At 46.9% G+C, this 14,571-nt stretch overlaps 1 protein-coding gene across 1 annotated transcript in view; it reads right to left on the reverse strand.

Annotated features, from left to right (window-relative positions):
• itpkb (inositol-trisphosphate 3-kinase B) overlaps positions 1–14,571 on the reverse strand; it is a 36,942-nt gene that overhangs the window by 9,608 nt on the left and 12,763 nt on the right. Inside the window, exons 3-5 of the mRNA XM_035422801.1 lie at positions 2,302–2,401; positions 1,701–1,914; positions 190–394 (exon numbers count right to left, since the gene is read on the reverse strand). Coding sequence (XP_035278692.1) covers positions 190–394; positions 1,701–1,914; positions 2,302–2,401 — 519 coding nt within the window. The remainder of the gene's footprint in view (positions 1–189; positions 395–1,700; positions 1,915–2,301; positions 2,402–14,571) is intronic.

A 14,571-nucleotide genomic window follows, 5' to 3' on the forward strand; every position in this document is an offset into this window, starting at 1 on the left:
ACGCATGTGTGTGTGTGTGTGTGTGTGCATGTGCATGTGAGCATTAGTTTGTGTGTATGTGTGTGCATGCATGTGTGTGTGTGTGTGTGTGTGTGTGTGTGTGTGAACATATGTGTGTGTGTGTGGCTGTGTGGGTACGCGTGCAACCGAGCATCAGCGTGTCCTTGCGTTCCCTGCCTCAGCGCTCACCTTGATGCCCTCGATGCGGAAGCCCAGGGTGGCGGTGGAGCTGATGGTCTCCCTCCACTGCATGTAGCGGGGTTTGGTGACGGCCTGCTGGGCGTGCTCCTCCGCCGTGGGCGCCTCGGGGTCCACCTCGATCATCTTCTGGTACATGTCCTTCCTCAGGCTCGGCTTCTTCCTCGCCTTCGTCAGCTCCTCCTCCAGGTACGTCCTGAGGTTGGGGGGGAGGTACGGGGGGCGTTGGGGGGTAAACAGTCTGTAACACTTCTCCTGCCATTATAACAGCTATGTGGAGAGCCAGAATAAGGGGAACCTGCAAAGTGAGATTATCTGAATGCCCTTTCACACATATTGCTGGAGCCCGAACTCTAACTCACACATACCTGCTGAGGTAGAACCGCAAGCTGAGTGATACTACTACGGAGGCAGTGCACACGCACATGGGGCCAGCCCCTAGAGCTGTCCATTACCTAGTCCAGCAAGCACGCTAATGTGACCCCGCTGTAATTACAGATACCCATCTTAACTTGGGGGAGGGTACGTCCAAAAATAAAGGACATTTATGGTCATGGTGTGTTCAAAGCAAATGCCCTTATCAACAATCAAGGTACACTTCGGATTCTTTTAGATAACAAAGCACGGCTGTTACCAGCAGTAGCCAAGTAAGAAAAAGATCTGTTTTATTTTCTGTTTTTGGAACAGGGGCTTTCTTTCATCAATCCCAATTTCCCAGAATGCATTTTTGCTTTCTCGAGGGCCCCAGAACAACCTGAGTGATTACTTTTTAAACGAAGGAGGGGGGGAAAAAACAGCCAGAAATGGTGGATCATACTGCATTGTTTTGTTCTGACAGGCCAGCTTAGACCCTTCCTAATATCCTGGCCATCTGGTTACCTCTATATTTGTACATCGGTGCGGCGATATTCCGCAGAGGTCCGTAAATGTACAAACATAGCCGGGCTTCGCGACGAGGGAAAAAACAGCAGAATGAGCGATGAGCTCGTGACCCCCCCGTGCGCCAAGGTCTCCGCGCAACGGGGGAGGGGAGGGGGGGGCGTGCGTAATCTAACCGTGCGCTGTGCGGATCCTGCAGCTAATCAGCCAGTGGACACTTTTATTAATGAGACAGCAAGCCTTCAATGGCTCAAATGACCGGGGTAAAACACGCCAGCGTTGTAACGCAAACAGTGGCTAACTGCTGGCGCGGCTCCAGTGTAAACCCTGAGGCAGATTATGACGGGCCAAACAAATTGGTCTTGTTAAACTGCGTTGCAATAATTAACCAGGAAGGACTGATAGGGGTTTCCTAACATTTTCCACGCGGCCAGCGACTTGTGGACGGAAGAGCTCGTCTTCACGTCGACCTGGGCGGCTCGTTGCCCGCGGTGACGGGATCACAAAGGCTACTAGGTGGGTGACGGGATGGGGGGGGGGGGAGGGGGTGAGCCAGGGCTTGGCATTTGGGAAAAGCTGGAGACCCGGAACGCGGGGGGGGAGAGGCGGGTCAGGCGACTGACCTGACGCCCATCTTGCAGTCCATGACGCAGGGCAGGTCGAACTCGGCCAGCAGGTCGTCCATCTGGTTGTACTTCTCGCCGTCCTTCTCCACGTCGCCGTGGTAGGCCGGCACGTAGGGCCGGAGCACGTCCCTCATCAGCCAGTCCAGGCAGCGCTGCTCGCACTCGCAGTGCTTCTTCAGGATGCGCCCGTTAGCCCCCGCCTTGAAGCTTCCTGCGCAGACAGGAAGCAGACCCCTCAGGCACCTCTCTGCAGAACCTACCCCTCTTCCCTCTGCCTAGCCTCAAACCGCAGGCCATCCCCTCTATCAATAAGGGCTTTGTGCTGTCTTCACTGGCCCGCTGACTCAACGTAATGTCCTTTTAGAAAAGCCACCCACACCATCTTATCCACCTGCATGTGTTTGTGACAGTACTGAACTCTTTTCCAAATACCCAACCCAATATGTACAACACTTCCCTCATGGATATTTTTGGATTTTTGACTACGCTACTCAACGTCACAAACCTCTTCTTGAGAAGAGGCTTGAAACACAGGAATCTTTATACAGTTTACTTTCCCCCAACTGACTCCAGGGGACTCCTGGGAAGCCTAAAGTACCTGCATGTCCTGCCAGCTGGATCCACGGGTACTTCTTCTTGAATGACATCACAAAGGGCGACCAGTGCACCATGTTCTTTATCTTCTTCCATGACTTGTGCTGCAGAAGAAGAAATCGGAATAAACCCTTGAGTACGTACCGAGTGTATTTTCATTCCTCGATACACTACGCTCTGTTTACTTGATAAACATACAATGAGTCTGAGTAGAGAGTGCTGCATTTTTTCTTCATTAAGAAAATAAATAAATCAAAGAAACAGACGATTATGAATATTTAGAATGGCGCCGATCGCTGATGTCCACATACATACTTCCCACTGTGCTTAGAGTCACACTGACTGTACACTACACCACAAAGAGCAGCGGTGGTTCTGTTATTAATAGCATCGGAAATCTTTATAAATACAGGAGTTCTTCCTGTCAGAACTGTGTTTCAAATACTGTTGTTTTTACTGTTGTTTTTCTCTGTCGTGCATCATGAGTTAGCATGCTTTTTTATAAGCAGTCCCCAGATGAACAATGCCTGAAAGCCTACACATTGCAAGTGATACATACATCAGTTACTTGATTTTAAAATTAAAATGGGGCTGCAGATGGGGTAAGGAAACGCCAAACGGAATTTAGGAGATGCAGTGGAAGACATTTGGCACGCTCGACCGATTCAAGTCGATTTATAACAGTTCTTAGGGTGCCGAAGCAAGATAAATTAAACGTCTGAAAAAAAAAAAAAAAACCCCCCCCCCCCCCCCTTGCTTTCTAAGGGAACTTAAGCAGCCCAGTCACATCCGTGCATGTGCTTCCGTGCACTGACGCTGTGTTATTTTGTGGTGTGGCTTCCACGGTAACCAGACTTATTTGCATAACGCAAGAGTATTCCCCGACTGCCCAGCTGTGACAAAACTCGAGTGCAAAACAGACAAAGTGCCTCAGCACAGACTCACACAGCACACACACTGTCGATTTTTTTATCCCCCCCAACAAAAGTACTTTAATGTAAAATTATTTAAGGCTAATATTTCTCTTCAGTTTTGCAGTCACGTACTGACTTCCTTAAATATTTATGACCATGCATTGTGGGTGTGTGTATGTGTGAATGTGTGCATGTGTGTGTGTATATATATATGTGTGTGTGTGTGTGTGTGTGTGTGTGTGTGTGTGTGTGTGTGTTGATAAAAGAATAAAATGCTAGTATCTGGTTCTCCGGTTAAGGTTTCTGTATTTCACGTTGAGGAACACTCTGCTACTTGTAACCATGACAAATTTTTGCACACATGTAGCAATAGCGCAGAAAGCTTCTGCACTTGTGAAAACTGCACTTGTGTGCATAATGAGGTCAAACCCTCAATTGTTCATGTGGCAGAACAGAAATAAAAACCCTGGGCTTTACACAAAGTATTTATGTATTTCTTCCAGCTACCCATAACTCCTTTCCCTCTATCACTAACAGATGTAACATTAGTACAATCAGCAGCGATGAAGTCATTCGTAGTTTGTGATAAGTAACACACGCAAACACACACCCACAGGCGCGCACACACACACACACACACACACAAATTCCAAGAAGCCAATGATCCAGAAATGGCTCCGGATGGCAAGTTTTGGAAGCGAGTCAGGTCAGCACATGCCTCTGACTCCAGAGGACTGGAAGCTCAGAGGGTGGAATCTTCACGGCTTGTCAGTGACTCTTCCTCACATTCAAGAGCAGAGAGACGTTTGACAAGAGCGGAATAAGACGTTGCACTTGCTAGCAAGGTGCTACATCGCTGTTCTTCCTTCGTCTCTGAGTTCGTCTTGACAGTTTGCAAGCGCTGGGGTGGCTTGTTGGCTCTTGTTGAGGTTGTGTTTACCGAGATGAATTCTAAAGTAAAAGGAATGCTGTATGGGATCACTGCATTTTTCGCAGTGCCAATTTATCTTCACAAAATCAAGGTTTCGGATGAATGAGCAGACATACTTACACGAAGCATTATATCTCCCCCCTTGCTGCCCATTCAAACTACATAAAGCTCCAACGGCAGCGCACAGAAAATATTTTTCGCTTGCCACTTCTGGCGGGAGAAACGCATCGCCTCTCTACATCACGCCTTTCTCAAGCGAACAACCCCCTGAGGATACACGATAAATCAGCGGGAACACAAAGAAACCGAAAACAGCATTTCCCAGCTTCTTGTTCGCTTTGATTGCCTCGGTATATTTTGCCTGTAACCGTTACTGGCTTTTTTTTTTTTTTTATTGTTTTCATTTCAGTCGTCGGGATCGAAATCGCCTAGAGACGGCGCGACGCAGTAAACACAATTTGTGTTGCTATTCCGGCTGAGTTGCTCCCTTCGGAGCTGCGCGGCGGTGTCCCGTTCCCCTGAGTAGGCCCTCTTTACTCTTCCACGCTGGCACCGGGAGCGCATTCTTTACTTCTGGTGGCTGAGGCGGGACGAGGGGTTTCCCTTAGTTACCTCCGTGCTTTCCAAACGGGGGGGGAAGCCTTTCGCGGCGCGTCCAGGGGGGGGCTCGTGGCCAGCTCCCAAACCCCGAAGGGCCCGGCGATTAGCATCTGGATGGCCACAGTGACGCACGTCCTACGTTACAGCGGAATTACCGCTCTGGCCTTGAACTCCTGGTCTAAGGAATGCAACGGCATAATTTAATCTCGCAGTCATCAAGCCCTGCAAGTCATCATGGCTCAAGCATATGACATATGCCAGCCTTCTAGCCCCTGCCCATTGGTATCATTTACATGTCAGGGCACATAAACGTATATATATACATACATAGAGAGAGAGAGAGAGAGAGAAAGTGAGGGTGAGAGCAGAGAGAGGGAAGGGGAGGGGTGAGAAATTTATTTTCAAAAAATGCAATCTTCCAGAAAACATCATGATATGGAAAACAACAGCGACGGTTTTAGTCTTGTGCTGGTCAGACGCGTTAGCCACAGCAGGTGACCACTCTTACACACTTTGAAGTGTGCGGCAGATTAACACCAGATTATTATTTTTTTCTCTTTAAAACAAAGAGGCGCTGCAGCTGCGGTTAAAAACTTGATCTGACAGGCTCTCAAAAAGCGCTAATGGCTATCTCTGTGCTTCCCCCCCCCCCCCCCCCCCACTCGTCACATGGCTCTTTGTTCTGCTCCGGTAGAGGGAAAAACCATGGCTTTTGGCATGGAGGTGAATGGCGAGGGTGGCGGGTGGTGTGGGGGAAGCCTTCACGCTAAGGCGCCCCGCCGCTTGGAAGGCCGCCCGCGTTCCCCCCTCCACCCCCCACGAGCACGCGGCCTGGACAGCCTGCTCCAGACACGTAGTGGAAACTTGCCGAACCGCGGGGTTGCACCAGCCCCCCCGAGGGACGGCCGCGGCCTGGGTGTCGCGGTTAAGACCGGCCCCCCACCCTCGCTTCTGTTTGTTTGTTTCCGCGTCGTTCTTGTTCCCCGCCGAAAAAAAAAAACAAAAAAAAAAACAATACAGGTCAGCAAGCGAGGGAGGAGAATGTTTGCATACCGGCAGCGATACAGAGGAGTGCGTGGAGCCCCTGGTGACTTTCGGATTTCAAGATTTCTTGTTTCAGGACGAATCTTTTCTCCTTATATTTTATTGGTCAGTTGCCATTCTCACAGATATTACTGGTTGCATTACGCTAGTCTGATATTATTGGGGGTCTGGCGATAATGGAGGTCTACCAAGGCCCAATAACAGCCGTCTGGCATTCACTGAAGAGATACTGTTCATACTGTAGCTATGAGAGTACATGCAAAAATAGCCTGTACTACACACTTGATTCTCAATCCCCATGGCTTTAAAACTTACCAAGACCCAGCCAGGTAAATATATATTAATGAAATGTTACTTTAATTAAGCTAAATAATATTACTTTCTCACGGCCTTTGAGTTGACATCAATGAGTAGACCTATGTCTAAAAGAGTTAAGGAAACCACTCTGAAAGAAGCCATATTAATAATGATTATTCACATATATTCATATACTCATTATTTATTATATAACATTAAAGAACTTCAAAAGTAATATCTTGACTTTAGCCATTACAGGAAAGTCTGAGTTTGACTGTTCCACCACAGGAAAACCTCACCATGAAAATACTGGGCCTGATTAACCTTTTGGTTCTTTTCAAAACATTTTCCATCATAGCCTGTCAGTATTCAACTCTATGTTAAGTTAATGCTCGCATGCTAGTGGAAAAGTCAGTTCCATTTTTCCGAAGACAAATCAATTTATTATTTACATAAAGGCAAAAGGTACACCGCAGATCTTTTGGTCTGTCCTTAAGTCAAATAAACAATGATAAAAAATCCCACTGATTTGCTTAGGAAAATCCAGCCAGATTTGCACTTGAGTCATGTGGGTAACTCTTTCTTTGAACCAGCCACTTACAGAAAGGCAGTAAAACATTTCTTCCGTGATTTAATTATGGGTCTACAGACTAATGAACTCCATAACCGGCTCACAAAGGCCCTCTTTCATGAGAAAAAACGAGAAAAAAAACGACCTCTGTCAGCTTGATCCACAGATCACAGATTTCTGATAAAAACGCTATCTTTCATCTTCTTCCATCAGCACGTTCAGTCAGCACGGTGCAGAATAGCTGTTTCCGCGCCGCCTTAAAGACCCGCCATTAACACCTGTTGAAAAAGTGTGTTTGCGCTCCGGTTTTACAGCTTAAAGGCAAATCGCTCATCCCTGTCCTTAAGGACCCCGGGGGCCGAGTTTCTGGTTAGTCTCACGGCTTTGACGCGAAACAGAATCGGTCCGGGCCGGCTGCCGCGGCCTGACGGTTTTTTTTTTTTTGGTTTTTTTTTTTTTCACCGTGAGCCGCTTAAAACCCGATTAAGTCTCCGCGAACGGACAGACACCGACGGGGCGACAGAAGACAGGTTTAACGGGAGCGCGGCGGGATGAAGCGCGCCGAGGCGGAGCGGGATACCTAAACACTGGCGAAATGCGCCAACCGTGCGAGAGCGCTGGGCGAGGAGGAGCGTGTGGGGAACCGCCATTACTCCAGGGTCCGCTGACAGACGGCTGGCAGCCATTGCTGGGTTTTAAGAGCGCGCGGCAGATGGAGACTACAACTGACACAACTGACAGGGAAAAGCACAAACATTTTTATATGAGGTAGTAAAGCACACCACAGCGCACCGGCAGAGCACAGACCAAGAGTCCTTGACTTTGATGTGACAAAAGCCCGTTTACAAAACACCCGTGTGAGCGGTAAATGACTAGGAACTTTTGTATTTGTCACTCGAGCCACAAATGCAAATACATCCAGTCATTTATCGATAATCTCTAAACTCTCCTGGTTATTTTTTTTTGGTTCTCGGGTCTACGCGAGTGACCTGTAAAGCTGAGCACATTCACGGCGCAGAAGTTAGGTAAAGACACGGAGAGACAAGGAGCCGCGCCCGGCCCTCAAACAGCCTACGGCAAAATCAAAGGCCAAGCCCAAGTTTACCTGCAGCTCCCAGAGGACGAGCAAGACAGACTCGGTCAAGCGACACAGCACAGGAAAGACATAACTCCAGATGTTGGAAGCCAGGGCTGACATGGCGGGGCTGGGAGCGAGAAGCTGGTCCGGCTAAGACTGGCCACAACACGGGGAATGGGAAGGATGCTACGACAACCACAACAAGCAAAAGCTCATTTGTTTTCAAGCAAACTGCGAAAGGAGGGGTGGGGGTGGGGGGGGGGGGGGGGGGAGAGAGAGTTTTAAATAAATTTAAAAAAAACTCAAAATCGAGCAATGCAAATTTCGGCAAAGCCTTTGTGGGAGCGAACCTCCGAGACGACCTTCCCCCCCCCCCCCCCCCCCCCCCCCCCCCATCCGTGGCCACACTGGCAAGCGCCCGCTCAAAAAAAATGTGCCCATCGGCTGAACCCTGAGGGATGCAAATCCGTCCTGGTCTCAGGAGCAGTGCTGCAGAGAAATGCCCGGCATGGAGGAAATGAGGTGAGCCCACAAGGAAGGGGGCAGCTAAATAAGGACCCGTCACCGTCCAAACACATGCCTGTATGAGAGGGACTATGTCAGAGACTACTGCAGATACACATCTTGAAACCAGGGAAGAAACAGCTCATAGGGTCTGAGAGGAACAGAGCGCCATGAAATGGAGATTCAGAAGGGAAATGACTAAGAAAATAGGTTTTTTTTTCAGCCGCTGGAGACTTGTTGATTGTTTTTTTAATCTTATCAATCCTATTCTCTTTCTGCGACACACCCTATGCAATTAAAGTCTAGCTTGATCAACTTGTAATGTAATCGACACTATTACATTAAAACAATCCAGGAAAACATGCATTGTAGACATTTACTTGTATTTTGGAACACCATGCACCTATTGTCAAGATAATGCCCCCCCCCCCCCCCCCCCGGTCAGGAACGGATAAACCTCAATTTGTGACCAGAGGCCCAGAATTTCACCTGCCAGTGACTGCTGTAAAATTCATGAAAACAGGGCACTAATGTAGAGACTGAAGTGAATATGTCTGTGTTGTTGTGAAGCACCACATCAAGAGCCAATTCTACACTGTCAAAAAAAGCTACTGGTCAGGGTTTGGTGCACTGTCCATGTCAACATTTTCCTCTGTAAAATATTCCTATTTATTGTTAGTGAGTTTCAGTTTCAGATTGTGTAAACCTGTTTTCTGATTTCTGAAGGCTACCCTAGTGCCAAAATGCCGAGTGTTTATAATATGGATTAAATAAACATATTTAGCTAACTGTACAAGCAAGTGCTGCCCTTTCTGTCCCTCACACGTGCAAGTTCCAGAAACCATTTTTAATTTAAAAAAAAAAAAAAAAAAACATGACTTCAAAACTGAACACACGCAACAGTTGTAAAGTAGCACGCAATCGAACTGAAGGGCACACGAATCGCAACAACAACAGCGACGGGCGCAAACCGAACGCTCCTCGCGCGCCACGCTCCGGATCATCGGTACATCTGGCGGCGGCCGCTCAGACCCGCCGTGACTGCGCCGCCGCACACGCGTCGCCCGCGGAGACGATCGAAGGCGTTCTCGTTGGCTCGCGTGCGTCGCAGCCACCTGAGGTTAGGAGGAGATTAGAGGCGACTCGGATCCCTATCTGCCGCCAGCGCCCCGTCTAAAAACCACAACAGTTTCCTACTGTAGTCTCAACTGCCGCGATACTCCTGGGAATCAGCCCTCGCGTCGCACGCGAGCCTCACTTTCTCTCTCTCTCTCGCTGCTGGGGCTATCCTAGCGTAGCGCCGCTAATACTATTCGAATGCTTATTAGCAACCTCTATCAGGTTAGCCGCGAGGTGAGAAGTGTCCGCCGAGCCCCGTTGAGTTGCTGCTTCATTCACATGCAGGCCTGGAGTCAGTTATGCTGTGTACTTAACTGTGTCCTTAGTTACAAGCGTTCATCCGCTTAATTTTAGCAAGCTGTGTTTGTGAAGAAAAAAAAAATGAATACTGGAATTTATTTGTAGGTCAAAGTAAGGACCGATCAACAACTGATCCCTGGCCTTATTTTTCGTGAACTTTCGTTAAGTCTTCAGTTTATTTCTGCTGTAGCTCAATGGATTTTGATCTAACTGCATTTGATCTAACTGTCTGTCTTTTTAAAATCAGCCACAGAGACTGCAGCAGTTATGGGAATCATGAGTCAATCGGTAAAAGATCAATGCAGCGTAAACATCCTAAGAAAGAGATCGATCCATGACAGATTTCATGACTCTCCAGGGCCACCATCTGTATGTTCAATCTGTGGTGCCATCTGGATCTACTTTATATTTAATGTGACATACAGACCTCTGTATTACTTGTGGTGTTACAGTGTACCTGAAATATTGTGCTTTAAAATAGTTGAAAGCCATTTTCTATGAATGGTCATCTGCATCAATTTTACCGCCACCTATCCTCCAAGAAATTATAAAAATCCATTTTTCACTGAGTTTGAGCTTTAATTAACAAAATGTTTGCCTTTCTGGTACACAAAGATGCATCACATCTTACAGTAAAACCATCTTGCCCTTATACACTCACAGTCACAGAAAAACAGCTCATTACTGGCATACCGGTCTGATGCTGGCTTACTCAACCCTAGATCATGACTAGCCTCTAGCATAGCCATCATCGCCAGATTTACAGTAAAAAAGATCAGTAAACAAGATCGGGCCACAAGACAAACGCTTGTCCATTGTTTAGTTAATTTGTAGATTCCTATCAGAAGGATGCAATGCGCTGCGCTCGAAACGATTAATTGCTCATTTCCTAACAACGAAAGGAGAAGAAAGAGCGGAACAGCAGCAGTTATGAGCAACCGCTCCCGCCGTTTTTCCAGACAGCTGCAGAGAGAGAGAGAGAGAGAGACGTGATCTACGACACGGACCGGAGGGCGACCGAGGCGGCCCTCTCTCCCCCTCTCATTCTGGAACGGACCGCCATTCTCCGCGGCCGCTATCGATAGCCCCAGGGTTCCCGGATTAGGGGCCGGAAAGAGGCAGCGCCGTATCGTGGGGAGAGCACGTAACCTCAGGGCGGCGTGCTATTGTTCTGATAAAGAACTGCAGCCTTCTATATTCGGCGGCAGGGGAAAGGGATGCCGCGACTTTTTAAAGCGACTCCTTAACCTCACTGGTGTTGTTAAAGTTTCCACTGTGCGCCGAGGGAGGAAGTGGCTTTTAAAAACCCTTGAGAGGAACCTCTCAGAGACAGGAAAGAGGCGGCGCGCGCGGCGACAGTATTTTCCACATCTGCGACGCATAGTAAAGCCAGAGAGATGAAGGGGGGGTGGGGGGGTGGGGGCAAGGCTCGCGCCGCCAGTTGACTAATAAGACGCCGCGTCCGCGTGGAGTTTGTGACCTTCTGCGGCAGTGCAACGTCTGGTTCGATTTGGACTTCGCTAACCGTAGCTGAAGTCCTTCTCTCACATGTTAGGGGTTCGCTTGTCAACAGTTTGGGCCTGAAACACTGAAACCAAAAACCTGCCTTCACCTAAAAAAAAAAAAATACCCTAGTTAAGCGTTTGTGAAAGAAAATAACGTGTACGGCGACTCAGAGTCCCAATTTCCCACTCTAAATTCACATTAGAGTGTCTCACTCGGGTCTGTACGGTGCCAAGCCTTCTCACTGTGCTATCTGACCAACAAAGGCACCTTTGACAAGAATTGGCTTTGTGGCATTAACTGCTGCAGAAACTTTACTGTTACGGTTTCCTTCATAGATGAAAATGAGCGATCTGGCAGTACCCCTTCACTTGTGTTGCAAGCACAAGTTCAAATACACTCTAAAAAGAGTCTTACCAAAAACCAAAAGCAATTGATGTATGTGGCACTTGAATGAAACAGCATTAGCTCAAAAGGCACGGCACTGGACACTTGGGAAAGTTAATTGTATTAACTGTGTATTGCCAGTGCACCCATTCTAGGAATTAATAGCACTGCAATTTACAAGGCTTCTGGGAACAAAAGCCAATTATTTTCAGGAAAATAAACTTACACCATTTGGTCAACCTTGATCTCACTGATTGATGAACCGTATGTCCAAGTTAATGAAGAGGTCCAGATAAATGTGTTCCTCCTGCCAAGTGTCTGAATGTTAAACGTTTTTTCCCACACAAACCCTGCCTGTATGGCAGTCCTCGCTGAGGATTATGGGGCCTTGGACTGCCTGGCACCAGCACGTAGGATTAGGGTTACCTCGGAGAGGACTGAGAGACTTTTAGCCCCCAGATTTGGAGGAAAATGGAATCCTCGCAGATGTGTAACGCTACTTGCTACACTTCTCTTAAAGTCTTCTCTGTAAATCCCACTGACAAGAAGGTTCTGCTTTCTACCCTTGCAACTGACTTACAAGTGAGAGCCACCATTACAAAAAAAATCATGCGAAACCAGCCTTTTCGCGTATGAAAATCACAATTTCACATGTGAAAATGTCACATGTGAGCTGGACATTTTCACGTGAAAAAAAAATAGGTCACATGAAATCGTGTGAAATTTGCATCTTCACTTTTTCAAACGTGAACTATAATTCTCACACGTGGAAACAAAACACGTGACTTGAAATGGCACAGGTGACCAGTTTTCCACTCTCATCTTAAAAGCAGGATTATCTTATTATAGTTCACGTGTACTCATACTCCTGTGGGAATGAGTTGCTGTACTCGGAGAAAAGCCACTGGGAGGACACATGAGAGAGGGAGGAGGGAGGGAGGTAGAGAGAGAGAGCTGCATCAACAAGAGAGAGAGAGGAGAGAATGTAAACGTGGGTGGCAGCATGCAGTAGACCTGAATCAGGTCATTTCAGGTGTTTTTCTTTTTGATGAAAGCCACACAGCAGGCTCAGCATTTCGACCCTGTGCGGTGCCAGGTATTTATCCAGGACACTCAGTGGTCCTGGAACATAGGGCAGCTATGTTTGTGGGAAATATTGTGTATGCACCCATGCAAAAAAATAAATACCACTTAACAAATTTTGAAAATTAGAACAGTTGTCAGGGGAAGAATGTGTGCATTGCACAATGTGCAATGTGTGGGTCTACGTACACCTGCACATACACATTCATAGAGTGTGTCAGAATATGATTTATGCGCTACGTACTTCAATGAGCATATATAAAGTAGCGCTCAGAGAGTCGCAAGTTAAAAGTGGAAAACAACAAACCGCTTGAGAAATGCAAATTACGTTCCATCGCGGGCCGTAGTAAACAAAAACAGATTAAGAGTTCACCGGTAGTTTCCCCTCAGCACTTCTGCTATCTGTTTCTGCACTGCAATGGGTCTGCCTCAGCTAAAAAAAATAAAATAAAAAAATAAAAAAGTTCACTTCCTGTCTCATGCATATGAGACGACTCCCTCCAACAGCACCTCTCTCAAACACAGAGCCCCAGCTGTTTGAACCAGGCCCGGGCTTGACGTCAGCTCGGTCTCCTGGCAACAGTCTACCACAGGGGTGTTACATTTTCCATTGCACGTCACCTTCAGATTCTCTAGCTGGAGAACTTTTTGGGGTGAAAACGCGGCTCTCGCTAGTTGTAGAGGGGGGATAAAGAGGCTAGACGCAGACATAAAACTGTTGATTCACAATACACCATGTGACCAGAGCTTTGTTTTTTTTTTGTTTTTTTTTTTAAAAAAAGCTCCTCGTTCTCCATGACAGAAGCAATGGGTAATGCCTCGTACTTCACTTGCCTTGTCAGGCACTTAGTGTCAAGGCCCAGGGGGAAAGTACTAACAGTTTAATTCATGTAATTAATGGCCTAATTACCTCATTAATGGGTTACCATTATGGTAAACCGAATTTCAGAGCGATGGAGTTCGTTCGGCTGTTAATCCAGTTAACAATGTTTGCATGCACAGATTTAATTCCATTAGACGTGGCAAGCAAAGTCAGCCGTGCCTGCCTTCACAAACGTTCGGTTATGAGCCTGTTAGAGTGAAATTCTTGGATTTCAGAAATGCGGATTCCTCTGTGAATGATTAACACGAAAGGACTTCGTTGTTATCTGAAGTCATTATGTCATGTTTGGGCAGGTAAGCACTGGCAACAAATCACCTTAGCCCTTCAAGGCCTTTTTGCAAACCCCTTATCACATTAGCATCACTTCAAAGCATCTTTCAAGTGTAGCTGTGATACATACCTACTATCTAGGTACAAGCCGTTTGATTCCCGTGAACATCCTTTCACAATGTACATCACCTACGTCACACAGAAAGGCAGGTTTCTACGACTACCACTCTACATACAAGTTCTAGCCTCCAGAACAAGACTGGCAAAGACAAACTCCCCCATCCACACAGTACAAGCTTGTGATACGTGGGCTGCATGAAGTTGCAGGTAAAGCATGTTCACTCTTTATTGTGTATTTCACAGTATGCATTCCAGATACAGTGTAAGTAATGGTAAAATCTGAAAGCACTACTATAAACACATGAGAAATTTCATTGAAACATGTTCCTAATCAAACACACCAGAAGGTTTTTTTCTAAATATTGGTTAAAACATTGGTTAAAATTGATCAAATTGTCAATCTGTAGCTGAGTAAGTAGACAGAAACATACACACACACACACACGAACGCGCACACACACACACACAAACACACACACACAGAAAATGCAAATTAAAAGTGAGCTTCTGTAGGAACATGTTGCTGAAAATCTTAGGGTGGAGACCTGAAGGTCTCTTCTAGCTTAACTGATCTTTCTCCATAAAACTGTACATCGCTTTTCAAACACATTGTCTTTAGCTGTTGTATCTTACATAAACATTCCTGTATTTATATAATTATGGTGCAGGT

The sequence above is a fragment of the Anguilla anguilla genome, chromosome 6, assembly GCF_013347855.1.
Source record: "Anguilla anguilla isolate fAngAng1 chromosome 6, fAngAng1.pri, whole genome shotgun sequence".
Lineage (NCBI taxonomy): Eukaryota > Metazoa > Chordata > Actinopteri > Anguilliformes > Anguillidae > Anguilla > Anguilla anguilla.